This window comes from Oreochromis niloticus, linkage group LG13 (assembly GCF_001858045.2).
Source record: "Oreochromis niloticus isolate F11D_XX linkage group LG13, O_niloticus_UMD_NMBU, whole genome shotgun sequence".
NCBI classification, from domain to species: Eukaryota; Metazoa; Chordata; class Actinopteri; order Cichliformes; family Cichlidae; genus Oreochromis; species Oreochromis niloticus.
Window position 1 is genome coordinate 30,735,237 of NC_031978.2, and position 21,923 is coordinate 30,757,159.

The 21,923-nt window shown below is 40.7% G+C and overlaps 1 protein-coding gene across 1 annotated transcript in view; it reads left to right on the top strand.

Moving 5' to 3' along the window:
• Positions 1–21,923, top strand: part of piezo1 (piezo type mechanosensitive ion channel component 1 (Er blood group)) — an 89,917-nt gene that overhangs the window by 57,479 nt on the left and 10,515 nt on the right. Inside the window, exons 28-45 of the mRNA XM_005461429.4 lie at positions 288–377; positions 505–587; positions 1,198–1,275; positions 2,247–2,347; positions 2,435–2,558; positions 4,664–4,729; positions 5,150–5,322; positions 5,501–5,604; positions 6,060–6,227; positions 6,486–6,744; positions 7,169–7,351; positions 7,512–7,718; positions 8,475–8,715; positions 11,112–11,244; positions 11,417–11,564; positions 13,191–13,343; positions 15,151–15,212; positions 21,282–21,440. Of these exons, the coding sequence (XP_005461486.1) occupies positions 288–377; positions 505–587; positions 1,198–1,275; positions 2,247–2,347; positions 2,435–2,558; positions 4,664–4,729; positions 5,150–5,322; positions 5,501–5,604; positions 6,060–6,227; positions 6,486–6,744; positions 7,169–7,351; positions 7,512–7,718; positions 8,475–8,715; positions 11,112–11,244; positions 11,417–11,564; positions 13,191–13,343; positions 15,151–15,212; positions 21,282–21,440 (2,532 nt within the window). The remainder of the gene's footprint in view (positions 1–287; positions 378–504; positions 588–1,197; positions 1,276–2,246; positions 2,348–2,434; positions 2,559–4,663; positions 4,730–5,149; positions 5,323–5,500; positions 5,605–6,059; positions 6,228–6,485; positions 6,745–7,168; positions 7,352–7,511; positions 7,719–8,474; positions 8,716–11,111; positions 11,245–11,416; positions 11,565–13,190; positions 13,344–15,150; positions 15,213–21,281; positions 21,441–21,923) is intronic.

Consider the following 21,923-nt stretch of genomic DNA (forward strand, 5'->3'; position numbering starts at 1 on the left):
CAAAAACATATGTCATCACTTCCAGTCCTGTTCACCTCACTGCCATAGTATACTGTATGATGTTCTGTGGTAAAATTAGAAATAATCACCCTGTCACGTCGGCTACTCTATAAAACATTTCATACTTCACATTTTGAAAAAAGACTGTGGCCATAAATCGATGGGACAGGAGATCGCAGTTATACAGACACCTTTATTTACACAGACACACTTTTGTTCATAAAAATTAAACGACCTTGTTACTGGCTCTAACGTGCTGATGGCACTAATTGACCTCTTCCTCTCAGGGGTTTCGAGCTGTTTAGAGCCAGCATTGTGAAGAACATCAAGTTCCACCAACAAGCTGAGAGGAAATCGCTGTCGCAACTCAAGAGATCGTAAGTGCTCACAGCAGTGTAAAAGTATATCGGCAATTCTGAGAAACCTTAAAAATGAGAAAGTGTTCAGAAATAAAGCATCACAGAAACGAAGTCCGTCTTCTTCTCTTCTTTTTTCCGTCCTCAGGATGCAGAGAATTCGATCCAAGCAGCAGAAGTACAAATATGGACACAAAATAAGCGAAAACTCCAAAGAAAGCCCGGCTGGCGGTACGACTCATTTTTCCTGTCACTGCCAGACGTTTAATCAGTGTCATTTGAAATCAATTACATATGTTAGAATGCAGTTCTTATGTAAAAATTTAAGATACTGGTTCTTTTCTTTTTACAATACTTTCTATTACTTTGTGCTTTTTAAAAAAATGTTTATTAGAAGTAGTAGATTTACTGCCTCCTCCTCATCTTTCCTGCCTGTTCTCCTTCAGTCTTCATGTCTCTGTGATTTAGTGTTTTGTCCTGATTCCTTTCATTGTATTCCTTCCTGTTCTGTACATTTTTTCTTCACATCTGTTAGTCAATAAAACTTCTTGCCTTCTTGAGATTCTCTGTCCTGCATGTGAGTTAGCTTCACATTACACCTTTAACATTTGTCTATTCTTTAGTTCTTTTGTATTTCCGTTGTTCCTTCTGTGTTGTTTTAGGACCAGTTTTATTAGGAAGATATTGAACAAATATCTTCCTAATAAAAGAGAATGCGTTCCCCCCAAAATTAAAACACTTCCCAGACTACTCTTAGTACCACTATTAGTGCAACTCTAAGCTTAGCTTCCCCACAGTGAGTCTGTCCTGAAAGCTCTTTGAACTTCCGTTTTCCTTCCAGATGATCCAGAGGTCCAGACAGGAAAAAAGAGATCCAGGAAGAAGCTGTGGTACCAGCCATGGTTGGACCATGCTGCAGGTGACCTGGATAATAAGATGCAGACAATACTAATGTGTGGAAAAACATACAAATAACCCAAACCCAAGAGCTATGTCAGTCTAAACAACAGACATAGCTCCGTCTTGGCTACAAGACCTGTAGCCAAGCCTGTAGTCTTAGTAGTAGAATAGTCTTTGTATGTAGCATATGTATGTAGTATAGTCTTGAATGTAGAGTGCTGATCTGTGGAAGCAGCACCCCAATACAGGAAGTCTGGAAGGGTTCTGTGTTTAAAAAGTCCTGATCTGTGATCCTATGAGTGTTACCCAGTAGCAGAGCTGATGAGTCAGGAGACCAGTTCTAACTGCCTCAAAACCTTCTGGATGTCTTTCTCTGATAAAAAACCAGAAACCCTGAATAGCCTCGCAGGCCGGTCCTAGCCACCACATCCGTTATGGTAGCTCCTCTTTAGATCTGTGCTCCTGAAATATGACTGGGTTTACTTTAACTGGAAAACTGAGCCTAGAATGGTCTGTTACTTTAAAAGGCTGGAGTAACCTGTAAGAACTTTTTATACTAATGTAGGTTAATACTCGGGTTTTTACCTTTACTCTTTCTGTGAAATAGTAACAATGCATGTTACTATGCATTCAAGAACTATGAAATGAGCCGTGTTTGCTCAGAACGGACCATCGTAAATGCTACATGACCAGATTTTACATTTTTTTTTGGCGCTATGATACAGACCGAGATTAAGATTTAGATTCATAATTTGTAATCGTAGAAAGATACAGTAACATTTTGTTTGCTTCCTCTATCAACCATTGGCGAGGTATAAAAGCAGCTTTTTCAAAAATAGTAACAATGAAAAGAACTGTAAAAAGTAGCATTACAGAACGATACAGTATACAACAACAGCAACATTTGCTTGATTGTTGTGGCAGCATTAGACACTTATTTGAGTTATTTACATGACAAAGATGGGATTTGAATGTTTCTTCTGCTTACAGTGCTACACTCAGGAGACTATTACCTGTTTGAATCTGACAGTGAGGATGAAGATGAACTACAGTCTGAAGAACAGAAGCCTCAGAAACAGACTGCCTGTCAGGTGCTCACACACACAACTTATTCACACAAACAAAAGCATAAAGTTTTGTGCTGCATGCTGTTGCTAAAATGAGATTGTCTCTCCCAGTTGGCGTACCAGGCATGGGTGACTAGTGTGAAAACAGCCCTGAGAGAACGGCAGAATCGACAGGGTCGGCTGAAGAGAGAGAGTGAAGAAAGAGCTGATTCACACGAGGCTCTGTCAGTAAAAGGTTGGATTTACTTACGTCGAGTTTTAATAAGATACTGGATCAGATGGCGTCCCTGGAGTCAAACAGGGAAAATGTATCATTTATAAATCTGTGTGATGGAGAATAATATGTAAACTAGAAAATGACTGACTGCTCTCAACCTCTTACTGTTCTTTGGCAGTAAAACTTTTAACAGCTTTACACAACTGTTACAAATATTTGTGTGTGTATACATGTGACACATCATTGAAAAACTAAGATTGTTGTGATTTAATCCATTCAAACAATTTCAAGACGTGGCAACGATCAGTTAGAAAACTGAAACAATTTGTCTACAAACCCTCCAAATTTCACCTCAACAAAGGGTCTTGTTACATTGTTACAGGTCCAGTCCAGTTAAGTGTTTAGTCCAAAACGCAGTAACTAAAGGATGCATTTCTTGATTACAGTGTGAATGCTTAAAGCTGCAAGACAAACCTTTAAACATCAAACCCAAAAAAGAGAGAAAAAGTACCTAACTGATTGCAAAATGAAATAAATTGTATTGCTCAATACAAACAATAGTAGCAAATCCATAGAGTAAAAAACATGTTGGACATGTTGGGCTGAAATAATCATTTCACCCCAACATATCTCCAAGAAGCCTATAGCAACTTTCCACTTTTTTTACAACAAGTGGTAGAAGACTGGTTATGTGGCAAAAGACAAAAATAATAAAAACTAAAGAATTTATACTATTTATAGCAATATATATAGATCTATATATATATATACAGTATATATATATAGATAGATATAGATAGATAGATATAGATATATGTGTGTGTAGTATATTATAGTAGAATTTCAGTTTATCAGTTTTTCCACCAAAGGAGATTTAGAGGTCAATACTGTGTTAAGTTAGCATTCACATCAAATATTACATTTACATCATGAACCATGTACATCATGTTGCATTAATTAAAATGAGCTGCAAATTAAACCGATGTTAGGTGAACTGGTGATTGCAACATACATGACACACGTGTTCCATAGACATGAAATAAACAAAGTCAACACTTTGACAAAACAATGACAGTAAGGTCTAAAAGTCTTGTGCCACATCACATTTCTGGATGTTTTTCTCATTTTTTAAAGTGTTGTTGAGCAACAGTTTTGGTTTTCTGAAGATGATTCATTTGACATCCAGCCATTGTACCTGACCAATGTTTGTTTGTTTTTGTTTTTGAAAAACAAAAACAAACCAAAAAAAGGGAAGTGTGTGTGTGTGTGTGTTTGTGTGTATTTGTTTTCAAACTCGATGGATGAACCAGCGTTGTCTGTACACATGACAATTTTGTGTCACAAAACACGTTGTTTAATTTCTTTAGTTGAATCGAGAAAAAATGCCAAAGATAGCAGTTTGATGGACATAAAATCGTATTTTTGGACCAACAAAGTGATTAGAGCTGTTTGCTAAAAATTGGGACGTCTTGGTTAAAACGACAAAAGACGAACCTGCAGGCCTAAAACTCTGTCTGCAGCATCTCGTCACAGTTGACTCATTTATGGCCTTTTTTAGCTTTATTTGACAGACAGAGTGAGGAAAGGACACGGGGGGCGGGGGGGGACAAAGGTCCGCGGGTCGGATTCAAACCCAGGCTGGCTGCTCTCAGCTGTACGGCATGTGGTCACCTGCTCAGTGCACTGAGATAGACCGGCCCCCACAATTGACTCATTCGTGTATACAGAAAAATCCACCATGCGTTACCATCTGGAAAGTATTTAATTGGCAACACCTTCATTTATCAGCATGACTGTGATCCCAAACGGTTATTACAGATCTGACATGATGGAAATTTGACAATGTTTGCAACAGAAATGAAAAAGTCTCAGTCAACAATCTGTTAATATATCTGGTCTTTGACAACTAATGTGAAAAGAAGCAGTGAAATACAAAGCAGCACATGCTGTAATCAAAACAAGTAATCAATGACAATTTTCTTTTCTTCTGAAGACATGCAAAAAACAAAAAGTTGTCGGACTTATTGGTATTAAAAGGTCAAATCTACATGGTATTGCAGATTATACAGAGATACCATACTAATGCAGGTATTTACAGTCTTTGTGTATTTGATTTTGTCTAGGTTCTGGGGATGATGATTACGAGGAATCCATCGTTCAGGATGGGGAGTCAAAGGAACAAGAGTCCAGTAGGTTCACTGCTTTTCTGCTCTTGACCATTTGCAAAAGGTTTACATCAGCTTCATGGTATGTAGTTTGTGTCTAGTCTACAGTAATAGCAGTACTATCTGTGCTATCAGATGGCTTTCTTTTTGGGTTTTACTTTACGAGAGCGCATGCAGGGAAAAGCAGGCTGAACAAGATTAGGAAGGAACACCAGGGGAACCACTGAGTCACAGCCTTAGTAGAATGACATCATTAACTCGACTTACAAAACATGAGAATCCAAAGACGGGAATACAGAACAACATAAATCAAAACTCAGCATAGCATAGCAAAGCATAAAGTATAAAGTCCTGAGGCCCTGATATAATGTGTATTAATTATATAAGAATCTTTTCCAGTGTAGGGTCACATCATACTTTGTTGTTTGTCTTTTACCTCTCCAGGTCATGGTGAGACGGTGCAGAGGATCTTGGATATTCTGCGTTTCTTGTGGGCGATAGTGCTGGCGATGGTTGATGGACTCACTCAGTGGCTTAATTTACTGACTAAACAGTACAGAGAGATATCCACTGTTTTGTGCAATGAGCGCTACTTCATCATCCAAAAGATTCAGCAGGTAAACACAACAGAGTGTGGAGTATGCACAAGCAAGTGCACATGCACACACACACACACACACACACACACACACACACACACACACACACAGAGATTGTACATATGCATGTGCATGCATGCATGTACAAACACATACAAACTAACACTAACTGCAGTCTGTGTGACTCTGATGACAGCATGGTTCAGCAGCAGACTCCAGAGATGATCAGGAATCTCAGGGCAGTGAAAGCTGCACCCTGGAGACGTGTTTGGACGAGACAGATGCAGAAAATTCTACCAGGTACAGGTTTGCAGGGTCATTGATGTTTCCTGTGGATTTGATTTGATGTAGCTTTTATCCCTTGAATTACTTCAATTTTGGCATATCTTTTTATTTTGAGTGGGGGATAAAATGAATGCGGGTGGTCAAAGGTTAAAGTCATTATTCATTTCACCCATAATAAATTTATTATCCAAGGCAGAAATTCCTGTGAATGTATCGAACTGTCCTACTGCAACACTCTTTGTGCTGAAGTTGGCTCTCGCCATAAAATGGACTACATAATTCTAGAGTATCTTCTCTGCTTGGTCCTCGTGACTGTTTTCTCGAGCATTTATATTCTATATTCTGAGGCTCTAATAATGAACAGTGGATTAGTTTCATCCAAGTGGTAAAAGGCAGGTCACCAGAGCATTTAAATAGTTAATGTTGATTTATTTCTGTAGATGAATCCAGTTCTTGTCCTTGTGTCTCAGGTGCCTGGAGGATAGCATAAACCAGTCTACCCCCAAGCTAAGACTCAACAGCAGTGGGAATATCCTAACTCCAAAACCGACATCCAGTAGTGCGGGACTGATCCCAGACTTATCCAACCAACAGCAACGCAGACACTCCAGAACAGCCAGTGAGCTGCTGGGAGACAGGTAGATGCTGGGGACCATCTGAGTAAAGAAGTTACCGACAGTCACGGCAGTGATTGTGCTTTATGAAACTAGCAGTGTGCTAAAAACATCCCCCAATTAGCAACACCACAATTCTAGCATGTTTCCAGTGTATTCTTTTCCATCCCCTCTTTCTTCATTCAGATTCTTTCTTTTTCACTTGCTGTATTCATGTGAATGAATACATTACTAAATAAAAAGTGCGCATGTGTGGCCCTGACTAGCCTCGTGTCTCTACAGGCAGCTTTTGATCGAGGAGTTGGAACAGAGCAGAGAGTTTTTTTCCAGCCAGAACCGTCTGCTGAAGATGCTGTTTGCCATGTACAATCTACTGTCAGCCAACTCTGAGCTGGTCTGCTATTTCATCATAGTGTTGAATAATGTGGTCAGTGCCTCTGTCATATCACTGGTCCTGCCCATACTGGTGTTCCTGTGGGCTATGCTGTCTGTTCCGAGACCAACCAAAAGGTTTTGGATGACTGCTATAATCTACACAGAGGTAAGAACAGAGAAATGTTATCATTTTCACCACGTGGTAGATTTCAGTTATCGTAATTTCATCCATAAATATCTTACTGTGTTGTTAACTCAAGTCTCAGGATCATGTATAGATGACTCCCACCAAAATTCCAGCATGAGTGCCTCTGTCCTCCTCTGTGGAGTGTAGAGTCAGGGAGTGCTTGTTTAGTGAAGTGAGGGCAAGTAGTAGTATAGAGTCCTATGTCCACCTGCTTGTAGCTGTACATGTATCCAGGGAACCTGATTTGTCCAAATTATTCAAACTAATATCTTGTGCTTTGTGATTTTCAGCATTTAAAGCAGCCAATAGAAAGTTGGCGTATCTGTATATGACTTATTTAACACAGGACGGCGGGTCGGGGCTCTTGTCTGGTTTGACCGCTGGCTTCTCTGCTTCTTTTCAGGTTATGGTAGTGGTGAAATACATTTTCCAGTTTGGATTTTTTCCTTGGAACAGTAGTTTCGAGATGACCCTTGATAAGCCTTTCTTCCCACCTCGCATCCTTGGCCTGGAAAAGACTGACAACTACATCAGATATGATCTTCTTCAGTTGCTGGCTCTGTTCTTCCACAGATCCCTGCTGATGGTAAGTCCACCACTGATTTCAGCTAGATGAGCCTGGAGAGTTGATTTCAGTGGGCCCTTTTCTTAACCTTTGTCTGTGTACTCCATAATGAGTGTTCAGACAGCACTGAGGAAAGTGGACTTTTCTTTGTAATTTGGTTTGCCTGTTTGTGTGCACACAGCGGTATGGCCTGTGGGACCGTGAAGGCCCCATGGAGGATCACAGCGCTTCACCAGAAACCTTTAATGTTGAAGTTAAAACTAAAGAAGGAGATGAAGATGGAAAGCAAAATGCAAAAAGGCAAAAAGAAGAGAGAGAGGATGACAGAGTTAGTACAGCCTCCACGCTGGAAAACCTGCAAATAACTGAAATCAGCAAAATTAAAAAGGTTGGTGCGAATATGAGACGTTGTTTGGTATCGGTTACTGGACTGTTTTTAAAAGAGTGTTTTGGGACATTCATTAAAAGCTGTGGGATCATGTAACACAATCAGCACATTTACAGTCACCTGCCATTTCATTAGTTATACTTTGCTAGAACGGGCTGGACTTGCCTTTAGCATTAGAGTCATCACGCTGATGGAAACATTTCTTACAGATCCACCACGTCACAAAGGTGGTCTGTTGGATCTGATGACAGTGAACTCATTGTTGTTTTCAAGAAATCAGTCTGAGATTAATTGAATTTTGTGACGTAGAACATAATCCTGCTGGAAGCAGCCTTTAGAAGATGGGGAGCCACAGGCAGGCTGTGGGGTTTAAATGATGGTCAGGTTGGTACTAAGAGGCCCAAAGTGTGCCAAGAATTAAAATCCCAGCAGATCAGCAGTTTCATAAATACTCAGACCAGCCCGATGGCACCCACAACCTCGACACCTTCCAAGTCCCTTAAATGAACTTTCTTGCAGGTTATCCTGACCAAGTCTACATCCCTAAATGCATTCGTTTGCTGCTGTGTGATTGAGGATCTATCTGACTGTCTAATCAGTCAATCACACAGCAAGATAACCTTCGTTTAAGTGACTTGGAAGGTGGCGTGGTTGTTTAGCATATGTGTTGAAGAGGTGTACCTAATGAAGTGAGTTTATTGTATAATGATCTGGAATTGAACCCGAATTTGTTCAATCCCCTGTTTGTCAACACAGGATGATGAGAACTATGGTGAACCGAGTACCAGCTCTGACCTTTCTACCATACAGCCCACTGAATCAACACCCACGGGGTCGCAGGATACACCAGGAGAAGAAATACTGCCTTGGGTGAAGAGTATCCAGCCGGATAAGAGGGAGGCAGACGATGAGGACGTGACAGAGGAAGTCCCAAAGAAAAGAAGCAGCATCAGGTTCCGCAAGAAAATAAAAACTCCTAAACAGCAGCACAGTAAAGGTTTGTAGGTTCATTATATGTAGACTGTGATGATATAGGTTTATCTGTTTCTGTGTATTATTGTAGGGTCTTTACTTTAAAATGTAAAGTACCTTGGGGGAAACGGTTGTTGTGATTTGGCGCTATATAAATAAAACTGAATTTCGTCCCACAGTCCAAAGACATGCAGTTAGTGGGGACAGGTTAATGGGAAACTGGAAATTGTCCACAGGTGTGAATGTGAGTGCGAATGGTTGTCTGTGTCTATGTGTTAGCCCTGCGACAGACTGGCGACCTGTCCACGGTGACCCCTGCCCCTAAGACAGCTGGGATAGGCTCCCCCGTGACCCTGAAAAGGAGAAGTGAAAGAGGATGGATTGAATTAAATAGGTGTGCTTTGATGCCACAGCAGATGTCACAGAAGACCACCAGTAACTACGTCAGCAGTTACTAATGTACTAGTAACTATTATTTCTTATATACTATAACATCAACAGTAATCAGTGAAAATATCAAAACTACTATATGCAGTGCATATTCTAATCAGTCACTTTTGACCAGGGTTCTCAAATTATGGCACATAAAACTCTTTGTCTGAGAGGGTTCCCTCCTGGTTCTCTGGTGTTCTCTCACAGTCCAAAGGCCTGTTGATTCTAAACTGTCTCTTTGTGCTCGGCCAGTGATAGACTGGCGACTTCTCCAGGGTATAATCTGCCTACAGTGGTGTGAAAAAGTGCTCCGCCTTACTGATTTATGATCAGGAAGTGATGTCTCACTTAAATGTTTCAGATCATTAAACAGATTTAACTATTAGACAAAGATAACACAAGTAAATACAATCAGTTTCTAAATGAAGGTGTTTGTTATTAAGGGGAAAAAAACCAAACCTACGTGATTGCCCCCTAAACCTTGTCAGCCATATTACTTCAAAGTGAAACTAAAGCAACCTAACTTTTAAAGAATTACAGTTCATTGTGGTTAGGAATGTCCATTGTGCCAAATATAGAACATGTTATCGCCACTAATTATGCACCTGTGAAGGAAGCAGTCCATAAATGACTCATTAAAGTCATTAGTAAAATTAATATTTGCATTGAGATTAAATTAAGCAGAATGAGACTATAGACAGTTTTTTCCCACCTTAGTCGTCCCAGTGTGTGTTTCCTCCTATTTTATCTCTTTTATTTTACATCTCTTTTGGTTGCCTAGTTGGATTAAATGTATTAAACTTAGCTTTGATTCAGTTCTTTTCTCTGGTCCACTGTCACCTGGGAGTAAAAACCTGCCAATCATTTTGAACCCAGTTTAGTTTCCATTTGAAGTCTTGAATCTAAAACTTCTCTGCTGCCTTAGGCTGTAAAGCAGCCCTTGTGAACCTGAGCCAGAGAAAAAGGACTACATTACTGAACTCTGCAGTCTTTGTGGTGCAGTGGTTCGGACTCTCACCTTACAGCAAGAATCTCCTGGGTTTCAATTCACTGGCCGGTTGGGGTTCCTCTATGTGTAGCTTGCATATTTTCCCAGTGTCTTTGTAGGTTCTCTCCAGGGACTCCAACAATCCAAAGACGTGCATATTCTTCTCATTTGTGATTCTAAAATTGGCTGGTGTAAATGTGAGCATGAGTGTGTTTCTCTGTGTCTTAGCGGCCTGTGCAGGGTGTACCCAGCCTCTGGCCTCATTACAGCCAGGACGGGTTCCAGCCTTTCTGTGGGCCTGTCGTAGATAAGTGGAAGAAAATGGATGGAAGGTTTCTCCTGCCACCATCAGTGGTTAAAATGATGCTGCATTGTTTGAACTGCTCCTTTATGATCCCCGGACACACCAGATGACTCCCATCTTGTGCTACAGACCTGGATTGCCCTCGCCAATAAGATGGAAAACATCTCTATTAGAGATCTGCACACCCCGTGCACTTTATTTCCCAACATTCTCCTCCAACCTTTACAGTATTTTCTGCTGACAATAATGGTGAACCTGAAAGCACACCTGCCCAAGCGCACTAGATCACTTTTTAAAATCAAAGCATCATATATAATATATTTAACAGTTAAACTGGAAGTGGTATTACTGTAAAGTTGGGAATGTTTGGGAACCGCAGCAACACAGCCAAAAGTGTCAGAGCATGTGAAGTTGCATATAATGCATAAAAGTCATCCAACCTCCTGTGGCATCAACATCAGTACAGAAACAGCTTCATGGGTTTTCATGGCCCAGCAGCTGTTTCTGTACTGTGTGATGCGTATGCGAGCCACTCCCCCTCTCCATGTGCTGTAATGTAAGGCTCACTCTGGTTTTTACTGCTGGGATAATGTGTCAAGTCAACAAAAAGACAAATGCTGCATCTTCTAAAATATAATTCCCCCTTTCTGTTGTGCTGATTGTAGTTAAATCTCTCATCTGGTTTTGACTTTTCCAGTGGAGTCCAGTGGAGCTGAGACTGACTCTAGTAAAGAACTGATGATGAAGAATCAAAAAGGCAGGAAGAGAGAGGCAGCCAGTAAGAGGATACGGGATGTGGGACACAAGATAAAACATGTCTTCATTTATGGGTAAGTCGAACATAAAAACTGCTCCTGATGATCTCAAAGAAAATGAATCATTGTACTTCTTTGTTAATGAAAAAGTAATGTTAAAAATGACTAATACAGTGAGTTTTCTTTAGGTGTGGTGCTTTAGTAAAAGTCATGTGCAGTGACTTAATGCAAGCTGATTTCTCTGCAGGATTCAGAGTGTTTATAAGCCAGCTCAGGGTTTCTTCAGGGATATTCTCCACTCTGAGTACCGGGCTGCCACCGATGTCTATGCACTCATGTTCCTGACCGACGTCATTGATTTCATCATCATCGTCTTTGGCTTTTGGGCTTTTGGGGTGAGACACAAGCTCAACAGTAATATACAGAAATGAAAACAAAAACTACAAAGAGATATAAAAAAATAAAAGTCTAAATCAAGTCTTTTTGATGCCAGTCTGTCTTGGAAATGAGACTTTTAATCTCAGTGAGATTTTTACCCGGATAAATAAAAGACTAATAAAATAAAAAACCCAAACATCTGCCATACAGGTGAAATTGAAGAGGCCGGCTCACTGATTTCATCTGACAGCGCCCACTGAACATGCCTCATTGTTGATCTTAACATTTAACAATAGTTAGTCTGAGTCTCAGTTTGTTGTCATAGTGTCCAAAGGTATGTAAGTAAATTAGTCAGACTGTGTTTTAACAATTTTTAGTTATTATATGTGGTATTTATATTTGTCTTTTTTTGGCCTTTATTAATCCAAACCTTTTATTTGTAACAATGCTTAAGTTTCATCAAAGAACACCAGACGCTGTAAGACTTTCAGTATGTAACTATTTATTTTTGACGGCACAGTGGTGCAGTGGTTACCGCTGTTGCCTCAAAGTAAGAGGGTCCTGGGTTCTATTACCCTTCCTGGTTGGTCCTTTTATGAGTCTCAGGACCTGTGTGGGTTCTCTCTGACTTCCTCCCGCTGCCCAAAGATGTAAAAGTGAGGTTAATTTGTGACTCTAGATTTGTGTGTGAGCATGAATGATTATCTGTCTCTCAGTGTGAGCCTGCTATTGACTGCAACATATCCAGGATGTAATCCACCTCCTGACAGCTGAGATAGACTCTAGCAACCCTGAAGTGGATCAGCAGTTAAGAAAATGGATGGATGTACTGCAACCCTGATTTGTTTAAGATTATTATCATGATCGACTTTGTTTTAGCGTTATTCAGTCTTAGAATCTGGTCTGTCTGGGGCCTCCCCACAAACGCCTCTGCCCCTGATCTTCTTGAATGTCCTGAAAAATAGCCTGAGCCTGTGGGTCTCGTATTGCCCGAGTAGGCCACGCTTTGTCACCGCCCTTCTGATAAGCCTCCAGAAGGGTCCCCACTTACTTGTCACCAGCCCCCTCCCCAACCAGCTGACAAGCTCCACCTCCACTGTCAGCTTCTTGCTTAGCTTCCAGTAGGAATCAGCCTCCACTATTTGCCACCAGTGCAATTTCCAAAAAAGTCCTTTCACCCTGCTCTGCCTCCAGGTCATGTTTACATTATAAATTGGTGTGTGGATGTTAAATAGAAAGTTAGGCATAGAAAACATGTTTGTATGATTTTGGGTAAATGAGGAATAAAAGGGATGTGAGTTCTATCTGTGTAAGCTACATGTCAGCTGTTCCTCCTAGAGCCAAAAATAATGGAAGACTGCTGAAGCAGTGCTTATGAATGTGAGGCCTTTGGTTTGTTATCCTCCACCCCAGTCTAGTGCTCTAAGAAAACTTTGGGGGGGTGAACTGGGAGAGGCATCCACTGTAAAACTGTGCTAACTCAAACATGCGAAGCTGCGCTGAAATGAGCTTTGTTGAAACTGAGTAAAACTGAATATTAGTAAATATCTTAATTACAAAAGTACATGTCATGTTTGGAAGATAATCTTTAAATCAAGTAAAAGAGAAAAGCCTTATTATTACTTTTGTCTTGTTCCCTTCAGAAACACAGTGCAGCAGCTGATATAGCGTCCACGCTGTCAGAAGACCAGGTGCCAGAAGCTTTTCTGGTGATGCTGCTCATCCAGTTCAGCACTATGATCATTGACAGAGCTCTATACCTGCGCAAGGCTGTCATGGGAAAACTCATCTTCCAGGTTCTGTTCACACAGTAAAATTCTTATCATTAATCATTTACATATATTCATAGCTTCACAGGGTGATCCAGAGTTCATACGAACAGCCCACAAAAAACCAGAAACTATTTTAATAAAACTGATTTAAATGTGATCTTTCTCCCATTCAGAGTCATCTTCTCTTGCAGCTGAGGAGCATTTTCACTAGAGTGCTATTTTTAGTTTACTCCTTAGAAGCCGCTTATATCCTCCTGTACTAGTGCTTTAGAGTGACATCATGGTTGCATTCTATAGATGAGGGTGGAGAGCCAAAAAACCCCACTGGGAGGTATGTGGCCATGCTTAGGTGGGAGAGGACCTCGCCGTGAGGCTGCTGAAGCCCTGCTCAGCTGCTGAATCCAAGAAAAAAGGTCTCTTAATGGAGGCGAGTCTGATGATTGGAGCAGAAATCTTGCTGCAATCTTGAATGAACCGATGAATAAAAATGAGCAAATCCTAAACTTTATTAGTTGATTATGGTCATTCAACTACATCTTTTACCTTACCTGGATCTGCCTTAATCTGCTCAATCATGATGATAAAACCCAAAAAACTTGAGTTAGGTAATCATTGGAATATACGTGGTTCCTCTAGAATGTGGAAAACTAGTATAAGAAGATGAACCGACTGACCCAGTCAAGGAGAACATTGTAAACAACAGCCTGAAACGCTGCAGTAACTGTGGTAGGACAAAGGGCGTTACTATATAATCAAAGTGTCCAAGCAGGGTGTTAAATGCTTCGACTCACCTTCATTGACCAGATTGTTCTCTTACAACTGCACCACAGAAGGATTTATGACAGGAAACAACTTATTGTGGTCTCCTTTTCACTTGTATCCTACAACCGAGGCAGCGGAGGCCGTCGGTAAGTGGCTACAGCAAAAACAGAGCTAGCTTTAGCCCGATCAGATTTGCACACTGTTGAGATTAAGCACAGATGTGCCCAGGTTGAACCTTTCAGTGACCACACCCACCCTGGAGAGTTAACCACAGCACATACACCCTCACACACGCCACAGGAGAAAATATCAACAGTCAGCACCTGACAGGTTGGTCTCTCCCTGAGGCTTCATGACTGTTATAGTAAAATTCCACGTTAAACCAATTCCCATTAGGGAATGTTGGAAAAAAGTGACACGTTTGCTCCTAGTTTTAGTTGCCATGCCTCCAAAAGCTTGGAAGTTGTGGATCGTATACAGAGATCCAGCTCTCATGACCAAAAAAATAATTCAAGGTAAGTTTGAAATAGAAGTTTGTGTTTGCTCTCTGTGCAGATTTGAGTCTGAAATGAAACTGCAAAGTGCACAGTGGTCAGAACAGTCAGGAAGTGATCAGCAGGTGAATCAGTATCTACCTGGATGTGCATGAGAAGCTGATCTTGAATGGGAGTTTAGACAAATTAAAATTGGATGTGATTTTTAATTTTTGTGTGCTTATTCCTTGAACTTGATCGTGTCATATGTTTTCTGTCTGGTCTCATGTTGTCCCCTTGAAGATATCAGTTGTTGTTACCTTGATTTGAATCAGTTTTCTTCCTAAAATGTTGAATCTTTTAAATCCTAAAACCAATCCTCGGAGAGCAAATGTTGGAAATGATTTTTTCTTCTTCTGTCATTTTCATAGTCGTTCTGTAATATTTGTCAGGATGGCATCTGTGGAGCCACTCGTTGCTCCTCATATTTAAAACATCTCTACTGTTGTGTTTTTCACAATTCTAACTATTTTATATAAGTTTAGTTACATTTATTGTTTTGTATATTTTTTCTATCCTATTGTTTTTCTCTCCAGGTGATCCTTGTTTTTGGGATTCATCTGTGGATGTTCTTTATCCTGCCCGCTGTCACTGAGAGGTGATGTCAGCTTCCATTTTGCATTTACTGTATTATTTGTGATAAATTATGACATCGATCTGAGTCCCAGTTTTGAAGGATTGATTCTCTATATAAAATAGTAAAAATGTAAACAATAAGTATGTTTAACTTAGGTTTTTGGTCCTCTTTGATATATTAACACCTATATTCATTTATATTTAACTATATTATGCATATATTTGAAGAGCATCATCAGTATCATGAAAGGATAATTGTTGACCAGCCTCTAACAACTGCATACTTAAATTAGGTCCACCTGTTGAACTGTTCATTAACACAAATATACAATCAGCCATTTCCATGCCCAAGCTGCAACTGCATGCATTTAGGCATGTAGACATGGTGAAGATGATCTGCTGAATCTTAGAAAGTTGATTCTGTTCATCTGGACTTTGTGTTTTCAGTCACAGTTTGAGTCTCAGCTGCCTTCGAGGTTCTCCAACCTTATAAACTGTACATTTGCATAATGACCCAAACTAGCACCACTGACTAACAACAGGCCGTGAGGTCAGGTTTTATGGTCGTTAATATGTAAATTGTAATATTCACAGAGAGTTGGGGATTGGCTGCCTGATAAGATGGTGACAGACCCTTAGGCCCCCTCCTTCATTCAGAGATGGTCGTTCTCTGTTTACATAAATGGCTCATGACTTGATTAATATACCGAGGCATAACCATTCCGCATTCAAAGCAAACATCTACCAGTTAGAGGATCAGTCATTTGATCCCTGACTGCTCCACTCTGCATGTCACTGTATCCTCAGTACAAACCCCAAGCTGTCCCAGATGCATCCATCGAAGTGTGAGGTGTGTGTGCGAAAGTCAGAGGTGCTTAGGCAGAGAAGCACTACAAGCCTTATGTGGGAATAAGGTTTGTAGTGAAAAGTGCTTTGAGTGCTCAGTTTGAGTGGAGGAGCTCTATATAAGTACCATTTACTGCTTCAAGCTCATGGGAAGCTAGCAGTGATGCAAAAAGGTGATTGTTACAACCAAGGAATACTGCAGAGCATCTCTGAATACGCAACATGTTAAACCTTGAAGCAGGCGGCTGCAGCAGACGACCACATGGACGCCACTCCTATCAGCCAAGAACAAGAAACTGAGGCCAGAGTTTACATGGGCTCATCCAGGGAAGACGGGATAAACTATCCACCTGTCAGCCAGCCAGCAGATTCAAACCCAGACTCTCTCTGCTCTGAGGTTACCACCCGACAATGGGAAACATCTAAAGCCTTTTTAATGGGAAATATAAGTTGTGTTTCTAAAACTAATAAGTGCTACAAAAGAGACTTTTAGACAAAGTATTAAAAAAAGAGCCTCAAAGAAATCTACTGGAAGAAATAGGAAGTGAGATATGAAATCTGAAACAGCGACACCAGATGGTTTTCCAGTTGATTTATACAAGAAATTACAAATAACTTATAAGATCTAAGAAAGCAGCTACCCGCGTGTTTGATCAGGGTTACTTATTACTGACAGGGGTCAGACAGGTACAGCCACAGAGGCTGCAGGTGAAAGTCTGATTAGTAGTTGGGGTCATGTTGTCGGACTATTCCCAGCTATTCTCTTTGTCTTTCAGATCTGTGGAGTGAGTGACTTTAAAGATGTACAAACTTGTGTCCCTTTGCTTTACTTGTGTGATTGCTGTGTGTCATGGCACAGGTAAAGAGGTGGGGCTGGTTGCAGTTCATTTGGACTCAGGCACAATTAACAGCACCAGATCAGCAGTTAATGATTGCTGCCTACATTAACATTCCTGTTTCAAGTAATTAACAAACCAATGGTGTTAGACATCTACAGTGTGTCACTGCTTCCAAAAGTTGAAGACAGGAAGTCGCTGTCTTCTGCAAGCACATTTTTCAGAGACATGGTGAATAAAGAAAGCAAGCGCATGACAGAAGAGTTAACATGCTTAAACCAGCTGATGCACACTGTCAGAGCAGGCTAGTGAGAGAAAAGGGAAGGGGGACAGCTCGGCACAAGGTACCCACTAAACATCCTCTGATGTGCTCCTCTGTTGTCTGCAGGAGAGAGTTCATTATACAGAATAAGGCAGTAGTCTTTCATTCTGGTCCCAGTGTAGTTGGGTCTTTCGTAGCATTGTAGGCCTGCTCTGCACAAAATCCTCAAAATGATTCTCAGACTCAGATGGATGGAGCACGGACTGCACTGGAAATGCTCAACATTTTGGTGCATATTGCTGATGCTGAGGCAGCCCAAATACAAAAGAGCTGTGCAAAAGTTTCAGGTTTGGCATCAGTGATGTTAGGGACAAATATAAAGGCAATGTTCACAACGTAGAATAATAATTCAAAGTTGTGGCGGGCGGGACGTGCACTGCAAGACTGGATCCAATACGCGTTGTGTGTTAGCAATGGTGTTCATGACTGTAGTCCCAACTGGCTTCAGATCATCAACAAGCTTCTCCTGTAATCAAACTCATCCCTTGAGCCAAGATCTTGCATGGAGCTCCAGACTGAGGCAATTGATGGTCATTTTATAATTCTTCTGTTTCCTATTACACACATCGAATGGACCGGTGCTTATAGAGTGCTTTTCTAGTCTGCCTGAGAACTTTATACATACAGCCTCATTCACACGAGCACGTTTCCATGCTTAAGTGCTTCCTATGTAAAATTAGACTCTTTTTCTCCAATTGATCTTTCTGAGTTAACTTCAATAATTAATTCCTCCAAACCATCAACGTGTCTTTTAGACCCCATTCCTACAAAACTGCTCAAAGAAGTCCTGCCATTAATTAATTCTTCGATCTTAAATATGATCAACCTATCTCTAATAATCGGCTATGTACCACAGGCCTTCAAGCTGGCTGTAGTTAAACCTTTACTTAAAAAGCCATCTCTAGACCCAGCTGTCTTAGCTAATTATAGGCCAATCTCCAACCTTCCTTTCATATCAAACATCCTTGAAAGAGTAGTTGTCAAACAGCTAACAGATCATCTGCAGAGGAATGGCTTATTTGAAGCGTTTCAGTCAGGTTTCAGAGCTCATCACAGCACAGAAACAGCTTTAGTGAAGGTTACAAATGATCTTCTTATGGCCTCTGACAGTGGACTCATCTCTGTGTTTGTCCTGCTAGACCTCAGTGCTGCGTTCGATACTGTTGACCATAATATCCTATTAGAGCGATTAGAACATGCTGTAGGTATTACAGGTACTGCACTGCAGTGGTTTGTATCATATCTATCTAATAGACTCCAATTTGTACATGTAAATGGAGAGTCCTCTTCAGACACTAAGGTCAATTATGGTGTTCCACAGGGTTCAGTGCTAGGACCAATTCTATTTACATTATACATGCTTCCCTTAGGCAACATCATTAGAAGACATAGCATAAATTTTCACTGCTATGCAGATGACACGCAGCTCTATCTGTCCATGAAGCCAGGTAACACACACCAATTAGTTAAACTGCAGGAATGTCTTAAAGACATAAAGACCTGGATGGCCGCTACCTTTCTGCTTCTTAATTCAGATAAAACTGAGGTTATTGTACTCGGCCCTGAAAATCTTAGAAATATGGTATCTAAGCAGATTCTTACTCTGGATGGCATTACCTTGGCCTCCAGTAACACTGTGAGGAACCTTGGAGTCATTTTTGACCAGGACATGTCCTTCAATGCACATATTAAACAAATATGTAAGACTGCTTTCTTCCATTTGCGCAACATCTCTAAAATTAGAAATATCCTGTCTCAGAGTGATGCTGAAAAACTAGTTCATGCATTTATTACTTCCAGGTTGGACTACTGTAATTCATTATTATCAGGATGTCCTAAAAACTCGCTGAAAAGCCTTCAGCTAATCCAAAATGCTGCAGCAAGAGTCCTGACAGGGACTAGAAAGAGAGAGCATATTTCTCCTGTTTTGGCTTCCCTTCATTGGCTTCCTGTTAAATCCAGAATTGAATTCAAAATCCTGCTCCTCACATACAAGGTCTTAAATAATCAGGCCCCATCTTATCTTAATGACCTTGTAGTACCATATCACCCTATTAGAGCACTTCGCTCTTGCACTGCAGGCCTACTTGTTGTTCCTAGAGTATTTAAAAGTAGAATGGGAGGCAGAGCCTTCAGTTTTCAGGCCCCTCTTCTGTGGAACCAGCTTCCAGTTTGGATTCGGGAGACAGACACTATCTCTACTTTCAAGATTAGGCTTCAAACTTTCCTTTTTGCTAAAGCATATAGTTAGGGCTGGACCAGGTGACCCTGAATCCTCCCTTAGTTATGCTGCAATAGACATAGGCTGCCGGGGATTCCCATGATGCATTGAGTTTTTCCCTTCCAGTCACCTTTCTCACTCACTATGTGCTAATAGACCTCTCTGCATCGAATCATATCTGTTATTAATCTCTGTCTCTCTTCCACAGCATGTCTTTCATCCTGTTTTCCTTCTTTCACCCCAACCGGTCGCAGCAGATGGCCGCCCCTCCCTGAGCCTGGTTCTGCCGGAGGTTTCTTCCTGTTAAAAGGGAGTTTTTCCTTCCCACTGTCGCCAAAGTGCTTGCTCATAGGGGGTCATATGATTGTTGGGTTTTTCTCTGTATTTATTATTGTGCTATCTACTGTACAATATAAAGCGCCTTGAGGCGACTTTTGTTGTGATTTGGCGCTATATAAATAAAATTGAATTGAATTGAAATTCACTCTCCAATGGCTGCATCAGAGAGCAAATTGAGGTTAGCAGGGATATTTGGCATGCAGATCAGGGATCGAACAACCAACCTTCCAATGAGTAGATCACCTGCCACAGTCACCCCATCTCACCCACCAACAGCTGTCACCGTCTCTCCAAGCTTCTAGTTGGTGGCCGATTCCAGCCTCCTGCAGGTCTACAACCTCGTCCCCGACGTCCTTTAACAGCTCTTTGGTCTTTGATTCTGTGAACACGTGTGCTTCATACACACACTGAGTTGAGATTTGGAGTATCTGTAACTGACTGACAGTAATTTGTGTACCACATGGGCACACAGCCAAACTGGGGAACCAGAGTTCTGGCTGGGTTGTAGAGGATCACATATTTATTACACTAAACAATATGTAAATTCATTTATAATTCTTATGTAATGCTGTGTTTTCTTCCTCAAATTATAATTTCCCCCACAGTAAGGGATCCAGCCTTATGTCTAAGCTTTATCAACAAAGGAAGGTTTGAGTGTTAAAAGCAGAGAGGGCACTCCCATTCCACTTTTAGGAGCTGTAGGACTGACAAATACGCCTGCAGTCCAAGAGCAACATGCTCTGTTAAGATAATAAGGAACCATGATGGCTTCAACAGAAGGCTGGATTATTCAAGATTTTGTTTGTGAGGAGCAGGGTTTTAAATCTGGATTTAAGAGGGAAGCTAATATGACAGAAATATAATATCTCCTGGCTGTCAGTACTCCTGGTGCAGTGTTGTGGATCAAATGAAAGCTTTTACAGGAAGTGTAACCAGAGATATCAGTACAATAGGTCATGACTAAACAGAACCTGAACACCTTGACATGAAGAGTGAATTGTCAGTTGGATATTTTTCTGTAGCCTTTTTGTCTAAAATGTTGTTTTTTAACATTTTGAATTACTAGGATTTGTTGTTATTTGTCTTTTGACTCTTGGTTTTGGGGGTTTGTTAATTACAATTATTGTTAAGTATCACAGTGAAATGGAAAAAAATGTCCCATATCATTTCCCAAAAAGTTGCAAGATGTTTCTTTTTTGCATGCTTCTTTAAATCAAATTCAAATCATGGTTAACATTCTGTTTGTGCTTTTTGACTCATTTTTGGGGGAGCACTGATATAATGCAGATTACATAGTTTCATCAATAGCTGCGAGGCGCCAATATTCAAAATAGTTTTTTTTCTCTGGGACTTTGGCAATGAATGTGAAATTTGTGCAGTCACTTTCTGAAGTCAACAATTGTTATTATTTCCCACTTTCCAATTGTTTTTTCCTGACTGCATAAACTGGTATATGAGCTAAGTGTTATGAAAGATGATGCAAATCACATGTTTGAGCGTTATGTTCTTTCTCTCGTCTTGTCTTAGGATGTTCAACCAAAACTTTGTGGCTCAGCTCTGGTACTTTGTCAAGTGCATTTACTTTGGCTTATCAGCTTATCAGATCCGCTGTGGGTACCCCACTCGTATCCTTGGCAACTTCCTTACCAAGAAATACAACCACCTCAATTTGTTTCTCTTCCAAGGGTACGTACACAAAGAAAGTCTGAGGTTCTCTGTGGATACTAGTTTCTGTGTTTGTCTTTGCTCTCTCCATGCAGCATATTGCATATATCTATAGGTTCTTAGTCACTCTTGGTAGTTTCGAGTGCTTTCAAAGAAAGCTTGTGGACTTATTTTACGTTTGTGAAGATGTTTTCCTTCTTGTCCAAGAACTTCTTCAGTTCTTAAACATCTGACAGAAAGTTCCAGTTATTTAAGTCCACTATTAATCATGTGAGTTGTCACTTGAGTGTCATTACCGTCACTGGCCAAGGTGTGACACTTTGTAAGACAAAACCTCAACCCACCATCATGTGACCTATTTAAGTGAACTGGTGTGAGTGGGGACCATAATAGGGAGACACCACAGCCAGAGACAGCCAGGATACGTTACTGAAAAGCATATCAGATAGGGACCTGACCAAACCTGTGTCCTGTCCAAATGGCTCAAATTTTGCCACATCTCCA